Consider the following 14065-nt stretch of genomic DNA (forward strand, 5'->3'; position numbering starts at 1 on the left):
TCACCCCGTACGTCGAGACGTCGCACTCCAAGCTCGATGGCAGTTTGCAGGCTGTTGACGAGGGCCTCGTATTTGGTGACATTGTTGGAGGCGACGAAGTGAAGCCGGATCATGTAGCGCATGTGTATCCCGAGGGGCGAGACCAGGAGCAGGCCCGCGCCAGCCCTAGTCTTCATCAGAGACCCATCGAAGAACATGGTCCAGCATTCTGATTGGACCTGAGCGGGTGGCAGCTGTGTGTCGGTCCACTCGGCTACAAAGTCAGACAGGACCTGTGATTTGATCGCTTTCCGAGGCGCGAAAGACAAGGTTTCTCCCATGAGTTCGACAGCCCACTTGGCTATTCTACCCGAGGCCTCCCGGTTTTGGATTATCTCTCCCAAAGGAAAAGACGACACCACAGTCACCGGGTGGGACTCGAAGTACTGACGCAGCTTGCGTCGAGCCAAGACTATGGTGTAAACCAGCTTCTGGATGTGGGGGTAACGCGTCTTAGTCTCAGAGAGCACTTCGCTGATGAAGTAAACAGGTCATTGGACGGGTAGAGCGTGTCCCTTTTCCTTCCTTTCGACTACTACGGCTACGCTGACCACTTGGGTCGTCGCGGAGGCGTAGAGTAAGAGGTGCTCACCCTCGGTGGGCGGAACCAGGATGGGGGGGTTGGTGAGCAGTGCCTTGAGCCTGGCGAGGGCTTCCTCGGCCTCGGTGGTCCAAGAAAAGCGCTCGGACTTTCTCAAGAGGCGGTACAAGGGCAAGCCTCTTTTGCCGAGGCGCGAGATGAAGCGGCTTAGGGCCACAAGGCATCCCATGACCCTCTGCACCCCCTTGAGGTCTCGGATCGGGCCCATGTTGGTCACGGCCGAGACCTTCTCCGAGTTGGCCTCGATTCCTTGTTCCGAGACTATGAACCCCAAGAGCATGCCTCGGGGAACCCCGAAGGCACACTTCTCGGGGTTGAGCTTGATGCCCTTCTCTCTGAGACATGTGAAGGCAACCTCCAAGTCGCCGACGAGATCGCCGGCCTTCCTGGACTTGACTACAATGTCATCCACGTAGGCCTCGACGGTTCGCCCAATGTGTTTGCCAAAGACTTGGATCATGCACCGTTGGTAAGTAGCCCCCGCGTTTCTGAGGCCGAACAGCATGGTTACGTAGCAGTACATGCCGAATGGAGTGATGAAAGAAGTCGCGAGCTGGTCAGACTCTTTCATCTTGATTTGGTGGTAACCGGAATATGCATCAAGGAAGGAAAGGGTTTTGCATCCCGCAGTGGAGTCGACGATTTGGTCGATTCGTGGTAGTGGGAATGGGACTTTCGGGCACGCTTTATTTAGACCGGTGTAGTCCACGCACATCCTCCACTTGCCATTTTTCTTTCTGACTAATATAGGGTTAGCCAACCACTCTGGATGGAATACTTCCTTAATGAACCCGGCTGCCATGAGATTCTTAATTTCTTCGCCGATGGCCCTGCGCTTCTCCTCGTCAAATCGGCGCAGGCGCTGCTTTACCGGCCTGGAGCCTGCCTGGATATCTAAGGCGTGCTCGGCGACCTCCCTTGGTATGCCCGGCATGTCCGAGGGACTCCATGCGAACATGTCAACGTTTGCACGGAGAAAGTCGACGAGCACGGCCTCCTATTTGCTGTCGAGGGTGGTGCTGATCTTCAGACCTCGGCCATCGGGGTCGGCGGGATCGACGGGGACGAGCTTGACGGCCTCCGTGGGCTCGAAGGTCCCGGTGCGCCGCTTGGTGTTGGGAACCTCGTTATCAAGCTGGTCGAGATCGGCGATGAGGGTCTCGGCCTCCACGACGGCCTTGGCGTACTCGATGCACTCGACGTCGCAGTCGTATGCATGTTCGTACGTGGACTCGACGGTGATGATGCCGTTGGGGCCTAGCATCTTGAGCTTGAGGTAGGTGTAGTTGGGGACCGCCATGAACTTGGCGTAGCACGGGCGCCCCAAGATGGCGTGGTAAGCCCCCTTGAATCCAACCACCTCGAAGGTGAGGACCTCCTTGCGGTAGTTGGAGGGAGTGCCGAAGCAGACGGGTAAGTCGATGCGCCCGAGGGGTCGTGTGCGCTTTCCTGGTACGACGCCGTGGAAGGGTGCGGAACCACCTCGGAGCCATGAATGGTCGAGCTCCAGGAGCTCCAGAGTGTTGACGTAGAGGATGTTGAGGCCGCTGCCTCCGTCCATGAGAACTTTGGTGAGCCGGGTGTTGCCGACGATCGGGTCGACGACAAGCGGGTACTGACCAGGGTTTGGAACATAATCGGGGTGGTCGTCCCGATCAAAGGTGATTGCCTCCTGAGACCAATCGAGGTACCGGGGGGTGGCCACCTTGACCGAGAAGACCTCCCGGCGTTCCCTCTTTCATTGGCGCGCCGTGAGGCATGCCGAGGGTCCGCCAAAGATCATGAAGGCATTGTGTACCTCGGGGAACCCATCATCTTTATCGTCGTCCCTTTCGCCGGTGCCCCTTTTCCTGGCTTCGTCGTCGTTGGGGAGCCCAAGCCTGGCGTAGTAACGCCGGAGCATGGTGCACTCCTCGAGGGCATGCTTCACCGGACCTTGATGGTAAGGGCAGGGCTTTTTCAGCATGTCGTCAAATAGCCCGGGGCCCCGAGGGCCTCGGGGATTCCTGCGATCTGTCGCGGTGACATGGACGGCCTCAAAGACCTCCTGCTTCCCTGGGCGACCCTTCTTCTTTTTCTTGGGGACGCGGGTGGGTGAGGCCTCGGGGGCCTCGTCCTTCTGCTTCCCCTTGGCGTCGTTGTTGGGGAAGATGGCCCCAACCGCTTCTTCGCCCGAGGCGAAGTTGGTGGCGATGTCGAGGAGTGCGGCCGCTGTGGTTGGTACGTTCTGGCCCAATTCTCGGACCAGGTCCCAGTAGGAGGTGCCAGAGAGGAACGCTTGGACGATTTCTGAGTCACCGACGCGGGGCAACTCGGTGCATTTCTTGGAGAAGCGCTGGATGAAATCTCGAAGAGATTCGTCTGGCTTCTGGCGGCAACCTTTGAGGTCCCAGGAGTTCCCCGGGCGCACATAGGTGCCCTGGAAATTCCCGACGAAGACCCTCACCAAGTCGCGCCAGTCGTGGATCTGTGCGGGAGGAAGGTGTTCGAGCCAGGCTCGTGCCGAGTCTGATAAGAACAAAGGGAGGTTGCGGATGATGAGCAGGTCATCCTCCGCCCCGCCTAGCTGACAAGTCGGACGATAATCGGCCAGCCATAGCTCGGGGTTTGTCTCGCCGCTATACTTCGTGAGGTTGGTAGGTTGCCGGAACCGGGCTGGGAAGTGAGCGTTGCGAATGGCTCTGCTAAAGACCCGAGGGCCCGGCGGCTCGGGAGAAGGACTGCAGTCCTCTTCACTGTCGTAGCGACTGCCTCGATGTGGGTGGTAGCCCTGGGTGGCTCCGTCGCCGCGGCGCCGTCGTCTGCCAACTACTTCGTGGTCGCCTTGTGCCTCGTGCTGGTCTCCAGGTCGATCGCGCACCGAGGGGGCCTCGTTGGCCGCCGGCGCGCGAGCGGGCTCGGGATGGACCGAGGCATCTTGGCCCCGGCGAGGTCGCGCCGTGGGTTGCTCCGAAGTGCTTCCGCGCCGGCGGGAGGCGGAACTTTTGGCCTGCTGTACCGCAGCGGTCTCGAGGAGGTCACGGAGCTCTTCGCGGACCCGTCGCCCCTCGGTGGTGGAGGGCTCGGGCATTGCTCGGACCAGCATCGCGGCCGCTGCGACGTTCCGGCTAGCCCGATTAAAGATTAGGGGCGGCTCTCCCCCCTCGTTGTCGTTGATGCGGTGATGGACGTCGTGGGCCCTCCCTCGGGCTCCTCCGCCCTCACCGCGCCCTTGCTGCTCCTGCTCGAGAGAGTCCCGAAGCTGCTGTAGGAGGAGTCGGTCTTGTTTGACCTTGGCTTGAAGCTCGTGGAGCTGCTCCAGGTCTGGGCGTCGATGCCCCCCGCGGACGGGGTTCTCGTTTCGCGCCGCCGGGGCTACGAGACGCGGAGGCGTGGCATCGCCCGCCCTTGCCTGGGGTGGGGGATGGTTGCCTGTCCCTTCGTCTTCTTCGCCCGCCTTTGGCATCCCGAGCCCGACGTGGAAGCACTCGCGAGATGGATCGTAAGTCCCTTCATCGTCGGAGTCGGAATAGCCGAGGCAGTAGTCGCTTGCGGCCAAGAATTGGCGCAACGCCCCAGGGTTGTGGAGTTCGGAGAAATCCACCCCGGGCCATGCCTCGTCCTCGTCCGAGGAGTCGAAGTGGGTGCTCAGGTCGAGAGCGAAGCGCTGGCGGCGTTCCGAGGGGTGCTCGTGAGCGGCAGCGTAGGCGTAGGCATAAGAGGCGGCGGCATCCTGCAACCCAAAGGGGCATGAGGATGGTGCCGTCTCCATATTCTGCCCCGCCGGGGTCGACCCTTCAGGGAGTGGTGGAGTAGAACTAGACGACTGGGCGTCGCCGCGAGCCACCGGCGATTTTCCTTTGTCCAGGCTCAGGCCAGACAGGTCCCCAGCCAGGGACCCCGTACCAACAGCTGGTCGTAGGACGTCGGCGGGGAGTGGCGTGCCGCCCCGGGTTCACGTAGCGTCGGGGTGGCCTTCATTGCGTCGTGCCTGGCGAGCGCGGCGAGAGCGGCTGCCCGGGCGCCGCCTGCGCCTGGGCTGCCGGGGCGTGACCTCATCGTTGGATGGTGGGGCTCGAGGGGCGAGGAGCACTATGTCGTACTCATGCCCCAGAGACATGAACTCTAGGCTCCCGAACCAAACTATGGTGCCAAGACGCAATGGTCGTATGGGGTCTGCCATCCGGGTCCTGCTGGGACGATGAAGCTAACACGCAGCGTCCCCTACCTGACGCGCCAACTGTCGGTGTTTTGGAACCAGGGGTCCCTCTACCGACGAGTGAATTTGTGCTGCGTGCCCCTAATCCTGGATGGTAATGCAAAGAGACACAAGGTTTATACTGGTTTAGGCAATCGAGGCCCTACGTCCAGTCTGAGAGATTGATCTTATGTTCTTTGCATCGGAGTGCTCGTAGTAGGGGGTTACAGGCTGGGTGAGAGAGGGATCAAGCCCCAGGTCTCGGCGAGAGTGGTGCGGGCTGCTTGAGGCGTTGTTCTCAAGTAGCGTAGAAGTGTGTCGTTCTATCGGTGTGTTCGTCTCCCTTTTTCTCCTCTCCCTACGAGGCCCAAGTCCTCTCCTTTTATAGTTGAAGGGAGGACGAAGGTAGTACATGTATCACTATGCGACGTAGTGTCAATAGAAGTGGCACGTCCGAACCCTGTGGCCCGTTCTGGTGGCGGTGTGGCCGTAGGAGCGATCCGTCCTTGGAATATTGGAGCGGCGTGGTTGTCCCATCAGGTCCTGTGCGTTGTGGGAGCCCCGGGAATGTCTCGGAGCGGATGTGACGGCGAACGTGCAAGCCCTGGTGGACAGATTGTGCGCGAGGCCGAGGCCTGGTTGGTGCCGAGGCTTGTACTGCGGTGGAGGTCTCGGCGGGCACGAACCCCGAGATTGCCGAGGCCCCGGTGTACAGTGCCGAGGCCTTGAGCGGGCGGCGGGTTGCGGGTGCAGCGTTAGGACACAGTGGCTGGTAACCCCCGTCACGCTCTGTCCCAGGTGCTGATCGTGGACACAGTGCTGGGACACAGTTGCCGGTAACCCCCGCCGTGCCCTGTCCCAGCCAGTACGGCGCTGATGCGACTTCGGGTCGCATCGGCCATTCTGTGACGTTGAGCCGCAGTCCAACGGAGATTGCGGGAGTGGTTGAAAGTATTAATGAGACGTGACGCGCTGTCGGGAGGGTCGACGGACCACGGACAAGCCGGCCCCGAGCGACACAGAGAATGAGGCCTCGCGCGAGACGGAGATTAGGCCCCTTGCCGAGGCCTCCTCTGGGGTGCCTCGCACGAAGCGGAGTTGGCGTCGGGATGCCGAGATCTCCCGCTCTATAAACGGGGGCGGCGTGTCCGAGCCCTGTAGCCGGCCACTGTTGTGGTATGATTGATGGAGTGGCCCCGTCCTTGTCGTGTAGAAGTGACGCGCCGGTCGTACTTGATCTTGTGCGTCGTGGGGCTCTCAGTACAGCTTGATGCAGGATATGGCGGGTGACGTGCTGGTCATCGTGCGATGACGTCGTAGGGAGCTGTGGCTCTGCAGATGGCGAGGCCGAGCCATCGTGGGGGGTTCGGCGGACATGGATCCTCAGGCTGCCGAGCCCCTGAAGCATACCGCCGAGGCCTTGGGGAGAATTATTGATCCTGGGTGCTGATTCCGAGGCCACAGTATCTCCGACGTGGCTCCCCACGCTGCGTTGTTCTCGGAGCAGGAGTTGGTAGCACAGTGAGGCATGGGCGTCAACTATGTGCTTTAGTGGTTAGCACAGTGGCGGGTAACTTCTGCCCAGTCCTGCCTCCTGTCCCGTCGGCCATTCTGCTGTACTGTGCCGAGCATGCGGCCGATGTCAGGGGCAGCAGTTGGCTGAGTTAATGTGACACGACGTTTTGTCAGAGGGGCGGGTGAAGGAAGAGGCAGCGGAGTGCTGCCGAGCCTGCCTCGCGCGAGACGGAGAGTCGGCGGCCCGGCCGAGGCCCTTGGTGGGGGGGTCGCTCGAGGCCAGCGGTGAGGGGGCCTCGGGCGAGTCGGAGAATCGGCCGAGGCCAGCGGTGTTTAGCTGGTTTCGACTTTTACGAAGTCTAAGCAGCCGTTTTTTAGTTCTTGCTTAGGGTACCCCTTCTCACTGTATCCGACAGTCTTGTTAATGACCTTCTCACTGTATTTTCTGGAGTTGAATCAGCAACCTTTTTGGTGAAGGTTCTCACTGGCATTTTTTATGTTCAACAAAGTTCCCTTAAAACAGGACATTCAACAAATTTCTTGAATCGAGCCAAGATGATGTTGTTAATTATTCTTGATGGATATCATGGCTATGTGGTTATCACTGAAAAACACCCGATCGGGATTTTAGCAAACCCATTTCAGCTACAAACTTCATTGGCAAGAAAGGTGATCACTATTCTTTCAACTTTGAAGTAGTCACTGCAGCGGTAGTATTGCTTACAAGTTTTTGAGTTTCCTTTCTTTTCACTTACAGGCTTTTAGGCATACAAAACTTCATTCGTTTGACTCCTCTGCTTTCTCTCACTGAGGACTTCAGTTAACTATAACATTATGATGGACTTGCCTCTCCTTGCTACACATCCTGTAAGGTTTCGAGTAATCCTAATATATTGTTTAGATTGTAATAAGCTAGCAATTTACTTAAAATGTGTCTTTTGCACTTGACAAGGAGTTAGTCACACTCAAACTAACGAGATTTCGTAGCAAATAATTAACGCTAATGTTTAGCTTAGCCTGTTGATGGTAGCAGTTGTGCAACAGTTGCAGTATTGTTGTTCCATGCTTATCCTATGTTAATGAGAGGAGTAATATATGTTCCAACTCATGTCACAGGTTCTCCGCGATTTTGATTCTGATCAAGTAAAAAGAGCTATATGACTCATGCCTTGTAGATATAAATAGCACTCAGGATTCCTTAAGCATTTTTTTATTAATTTGGGAAGGCTAAAATTTACAGCTACTATTGCTTCAGATCCATTATTAGGTATAGAAGTGTGGCATTACAAGGACTATTTCATTGGAAACGAAAATTTTATCATTAGCAAAATGCACGATTCAGCATAAATGTGAATGTTATGGTTTGCTAACTGATTCTTACAATATTTCATCAAACGCAACCTTTTGATGCGAAAATCGTAAATTCTATCTATGGTTATCTCCGTACAACTGAAAGGAAATGTTGTAGCCATTAAATGCGTATAGCCATGAACTACCATGAAGCATAGGCTCATCAACTCTAGCACCAGGATATCTCTTCTGATGGTGAAAAATTGATTATGCCTAACCAAATCACATACGCTAGTTTCATTCAAGAAAATGAGCTGCTGATACATCCTGCCTATATATGACACACATCAGTTTCAAGAATGTTGAAAAATTGATTACACCTAACCAAACCACGTGCACCTGTTTCATTCAAGAAGATAATATGTTGTTACATCCTACCTATATGTGACATTAAAACAAAAAATGTACCGTGTAGATACTCCCTCCATTCGGTTCCTCTCTACACAACTCTGGCTTGATTTATCATTTCTTAATTCTCGAAGCCATTTCAGCTATCTTCTTCATTTTTTCTCTCATGGCTATCTTCTTCATTTTTTCTCTCTTGGCTATCTTCTTCATTTTTTCTCTCATGGCTATCTTCTTCATTTTTTCTCTCATGGCTTTCTTCTTCATTTTGCTGTAATTGTTCTTTACCTCCTTCAGTTTCGATTTGGTTAGTTTCTGTGCCTATGTTTGGAACTGTTATGGGCAAAGGATCTTTGATGTCATCTGGAGGATCATAGTTTGGATCAGCAAGAAATGTAAGGGCGGTCACAACATCACTGATCAGTGGCCGACTGCTTGCTTCTTCTTGTAAGCACATTGATGAGATTGCAAGTGCCTGGTATAGACCTTTCAGAGGAAACTTCCTGTCAAGCAATGGGTCGGCCATCTTCACAAACTTCCTCTTATCCCTGAAGAATGGTGCTGCCTGCAGATAAACAACACTTAGTAGAGCAGCATTGCAATTCTAACTGTATGGATTTCTGATTTTTTTAATTGATTACAGTCTGAATATGTTTCCTAATAAAGAGGTTTCAACACTGGATATTTCTTGGGGACAAGTGAAGCTAGGTGTAAAGCTCACCCAATGAACAAGAATCTGCTCGCGAGTTGGTTTTGTGGTGTCGATTGCTCGCCTCCCAGTGATGAGCTCTAAGAGAACTACGCCAAAGCTATAGATGTCAGATGTCTTTGTTAGCTTGCCGGTCATGGCATACTCAGGAGCACAATAGCCATATGTGCCCATCACCCTTGTGCTGACATGGCTTTTGTCACCGCTTGGACCAAGCTTCGCCAGACCAAAGTCCGATAACTTTGCATTGAAGCTTCCATCCAAGAGAATGTTAGATGCCTTGAGATCACGGTAGATCACTGGCGGGTTGGCTACCTCATGCAAGTACTCAATGCCTCTAGCTGCACCAACTGCAATCTTCATCCGTGTGTGCCAGGATAGTGGCTGAGAATTTGGAGTGAGATCTATACAATTCAATGAACAAACAGGTACAAATTACAATTCATGAACATGCATTTATATTATATAAAAAATATATGATTGAGAGTTTGTATTACCGAGGAGGTGATCTTGCAATGAACCGAGTGGCATGTACTCATATACTAGGATCCTCTGGTCACAATCGGTGCTGTACCCAACCAAGGTAACTAGGTTTGGATGATGCAGTAGGCTAAGCATCAGTACCTCGACGAGGAACTCACGGTTTCCTTGCAACCCTTCTTTGTCAAGCTGCTTAACTGCTATGACCTAGACATGGGCATATTTAACATAATCAAGTTATGTTATATTAGCAAGTGTTTCTTCATGTCTTAGTTTAATGGAACGTAGAACGGTGAATTTGGAGAAGAAATGCTTATTTACTTCCATAGTGTCTGGAATGCATCCTTTGTACACCCTTCCAAAGCCGCCTTCACCCAGCAAGTTTTCTGGGCAGAAAGAGTTGGTGGCATCGACCAGTTCACGGAATGTAAACACCCTACTAGGAATGTTATGATTGCCGATCCGTAGTATCTCCCCTGCTGCTGCCCTGTGCTTGGGACTGTCTGCATTTAAAAAAGTTGCTGAGAGTCTGAAATACATCTTTTGTCATGGAATGTAGCATTGCTGATCTGTTTTCATCATACTAATCACAAATTTTTAGCCTGGGAATAACGAATTTCAGGGTCAAATTAAGTTCAAGAATAAGGCAATGGGCAAACAGACTTTCATGGACATGCTAATTGGTATTTATATATTTTTCTGAACAATTTTTCCAATCTTTTTAGCAATGGTTGAGACATGCATGATGGGACTTTTGTTGTACGATATCTGTAACTTCTCAAAAAATTCCAATCCAATGCTTAAATGCTATTATCATGTATTAATTTTTTTCTTCTGCAACTTTTATGTTTCAATAATTGGTGGGAAATACTGATTTGTCTTTTGTAACTTTGCTGTTTTCAAGAAATGGTTGAAAATACTATAGTTATCAGCTTATTATCATCTTATACCTTTTATATATGTGCATGCAGAGCAAAAAATTCCAGGAGAATAAAGGCTGGATTCTTACTTGAGAGCGAAATTCCCTTGACAAGGGTTGCCAAACCGTTCTGTTCATCCTTCCTCTTCTTTTTCCTCCATATCTTCTTTGTCCACTTGCATTTCTCTGGCTCAGGGATCATCGCCGTATTCTTCCTCTTCTTTTTTGCCTCCGATGTCAACGGTTCCTCTGCTTCTCGTACCGCCCTACCACAAAATCCACGGACCCACTTCCTCTTCTTTTTACTCTTCGTGTCCGATTCCTCTTGCGTGGCCTTGCTCGTTCTCCTGCCGCAGACAGAGCGGATCCACGAGCAGCAGCACGCACATCTGAGTTGGTTGCAGCTCAGGATGTTCTTGCAACAACATCTGTTAGCGGAGCTCAACAGCCCCATGGAATTGCCGGATCGACGCGAGAGTGGGCGAGCACCCTTGTGCCGATCCCTGCATGCAAACGAAGAACAGCAAGAGGTCTCAAAGGTAATATTCCCTTTCTCTCTTTAATTTTTCTTGCACTTGGTTTCTTGCCACGCGCCTTTCTCTGTGGATGGTAAAAATTTGGGAATGTGGCAGCTTCTCATTTTCCTTGGACGAACGTTCTCTGGCCAAGAAGCTATTTTTAGTCCACTTGTTTTTGCTCTTATTAATCGCTGTTGGTTTAGTAATTGTCTTACCACACCCTGATCTTTCGCATGAGAAATAGGAGTCTGTTTTCACCCATTGGCTAGAAATGTGCTCAGTTGCTTAGGGTTATAATCATGCATGGTGCATATGGGTGTTATGCTTCACTTAGGAAGAAGCGTTGGGTGAAACCATTGTCAACTATGGTTGGATAGAAAATTAGTTCAGAGTACGCAACATGTAGATATTGCTATTGTGTGTGACAACATTTCATGGTACATTATTTCTAGAAATTTTGTTGCATGTAAAATGTCGCATATCACTTCTATTATCAGACCAGCATGCATGCGGCATGCCCATGCACTCTAGTACTATTACTCTACGTCTCTACTCGATTTCTAGTTGATTGCGCCTAGTAGTGACCGGGGCCCGGCGGTGAAGATGCTGAAGGCCTGTGGTTTGATCCAGCACATCGCTGGCAGCTTGTGCACAACTGCACATATGTGCTGCCGCGCCTTGATCGCTCGTGTGATGTCTGCTACTTGGTGCTGGCAAGAGGCGGAAAGCCGATGCACCCCTTCCGTGGCTTATGCTGCCTACTATAGGGGTCGCTACTCTGCTGTCACTCTGGGGTCTGGCTGTGACACCCTCTTGCCAGCTGCTGCCCTGTCTCTCCATGGTACCCTCTCTGCCGTTGACACTTGACACTCTGTGCCATAGTATTCGCCTTGACACTGCTCACTTCGCCATTTCTGTGGGGTACTGATATGCTGATAAGGCTCAGTTCTGTTTGTAGGCGGCAATACCAGGTTGGGGTGGTCTTGTGGCCTTTTGTTAGGATCCGGTGAAGGTTTGAAGTTTGAACCACGTTTAGAAGAAACGTGAGGACGAACAAGACGGATAGTGAAAGTACAAAATGTGAAGTGTTTGGGGGTGTCAAAAGGTGCCTGTTTGGAACATCCTTAAACAGCTGTTTCGGAAGTTTTCATGGAGCTATATATATACAAGGCGCACATGCATTTTTTCTAAGAGGTTTGAGTGTGGAAAAAACCTTCTAAGCACAGGGATTTTAGTATGGTGTGTGGCACAATCTTGTGTGCTGACACTTTAGGTCTTGTTTGGATGTTATCGTATTGACCTCAATTCACATGTGTTGGGGTAGAATTTAGTTTAAGTTCCACTTCAATCCACTCCAACAAATGTGGATTGATGCAAATCCGAATATATCCAAACAAGAAAAAAATTAACACTTCTGAGAAAAAAGAAAGAGAGAAAAGATACCTTGACATTTCTGTCCCATTCTGACCGGGATTTCGGAACTATGCATGCAAATGCAGCAGGCTATACTAAAACAACGCTTTGTCTAATAATCTAACTATTATTATTTAGATAAATAATCTTATCTAGATCTTTTGAGTGGACATGAATATAATAATCTTTATATTTCTTTCTTCATAAGTGATTCCTGATTAACCTAAGCAAGAGTGATCAATCGATGGTAGCTTTTTAAGACAGGGTCTAAGGACTAAGGCCTTACTGATAAAATTAGATGTGCAGATTTTGAAACTTGTTTTCATTTCCTAGTTATTTATGATGCAGTATTAGTAGGGCTGCAGAATCCCTTTGAGACTAGCAAATTATCAAACTTATCGAAGAAATGTTGTAGAATGGCACAGTTTTTTTTTTAATCTTGATAATCATTTACTTGGTGAGTCAATACAGCTTGGTGAAGAATTGAGGAATAGTCGATGCCAGGTACAAAATGAATATTAGAATTCCATGACGAATAAAAATATCTGCTTGCTTAATTGCATGCCCTGGACGTATTGATACTTTTTCACTCTTAATAATTTGTATAAATACATCTCAGTAGTCCAGTTTGATTCATCCAACTTATGCAGAATTTCTTTTGATTTTCTCGGTGCAGGCTACATATCAATTTAACTGGAACAAACAGTATGATTCCCATGGGACTCATTTGAATTATTTCTGAACCCTTTTTATTAGTGTGGAAAAAACCTTCTAAGCACAGGGATTTTAGTATGGTGTGTGGCACAATCTCGTGTGCTGACAGTTTAGGCCTTGTTTGGATGTTATCGTATTCACCTCAATTCACATGTGTTGGGATATAATTTAGTTTAAGTTTCACTTCAATACATTCCAACAAATGTGGATTGATGCAAATCCGAATATATCCAAACAAGAAAAAAATTAACACTTCTGAGAAAAAAGAAAGAGAGAAAAGATACCTTGACATTTCTGTCCCATTCTGACCGGGATTTCGGAACTATGCATGCAAATGCAGCAGGCTATACTAAAACAACGCTTTGTCTAATAATCTAACTATTATTATTTAGATAAATAATCTTATCTAGATCTTTTGAGTGGACATGAATATAATAATCTTTATATTTCTTTCTTCATAAGTGATTCCTGATTAACCTAAGCAAGAGTGATCAATCGATGGTAGCTTTTTAAGACAGGGTCTAAGGACTAAGGCCTTACTGATAAAATTAGATGTGCAGATTTTGAAACTTGTTTTCATTTCCTAGTTATTTATGATGCAGTATTAGTAGGGCTGCAGAATCCCTTTGAGACTAGCAAATTATCAAACTTATCGAAGAAATGTTGTAGAATGGCACAGTTTTTTTTTTAATCTTGATAATCATTTACTTGGTGAGTCAATACAGCTTGGTGAAGAATTGAGGAATAGTCGATGCCAGGTACAAAATGAATATTAGAATTCCATGACGAATAAAAATATCTGCTTGCTTAATTGCATGCCCTGGACGTATTGATACTTTTTCACTCTTAATAATTTGTATAAATACATCTCAGTAGTCCAGTTTGATTCATCCAACTTATGCAGAATTTCTTTTGATTTTCTCGGTGCAGGCTACATATCAATTTAACTGGAACAAACAGTATGATTCCCATGGGACTCATTTGAATTATTTCTGAACCCTTTTTATTAGTGTGGAAAAAACCTTCTAAGCACAGGGATTTTAGTATGGTGTGTGGCACAATCTCGTGTGCTGACAGTTTAGGCCTTGTTTGGATGTTATCGTATTTACCTCAATTCACATGTGTTGGGATATAATTTAGTTTAAGTTTCACTTCAATCCACTCCAACAAATGTGGATTGATGCAAATCCGAATATATCCAAACAAGAAAAAAATTAACACTTCTGAGAAAAAAGAAAGAGAGAAAAGATACCTTGACATTTCTGTCCCATTCTGACCGGGATTT

General features: G+C 49.6%; 1 protein-coding gene across 1 annotated transcript; it reads right to left on the reverse strand.

Annotated features, from left to right (window-relative positions):
- Positions 1–7234: 7234 nt before the first annotated feature.
- Positions 7235–11219, reverse strand: LOC136511871 (probable serine/threonine-protein kinase PBL23). Its single transcript, XM_066505897.1, has 5 exons — positions 10226–11219; positions 9538–9719; positions 9234–9423; positions 8749–9140; positions 7235–8592 (listed from the first exon to the last, which is right to left on the reverse strand). Exons 1-5 carry the CDS (start codon positions 10587–10589, stop codon positions 8170–8172), a joined length of 1551 nt encoding a protein of 516 aa, XP_066361994.1. The 5' UTR covers positions 10590–11219; the 3' UTR covers positions 7235–8169.
- Positions 11220–14065: the final 2846 nt, after the last annotated feature.

This window comes from Miscanthus floridulus, chromosome 16, assembly GCF_019320115.1.
Source record: "Miscanthus floridulus cultivar M001 chromosome 16, ASM1932011v1, whole genome shotgun sequence".
NCBI lineage: Eukaryota > Viridiplantae > Streptophyta > Magnoliopsida > Poales > Poaceae > Miscanthus > Miscanthus floridulus.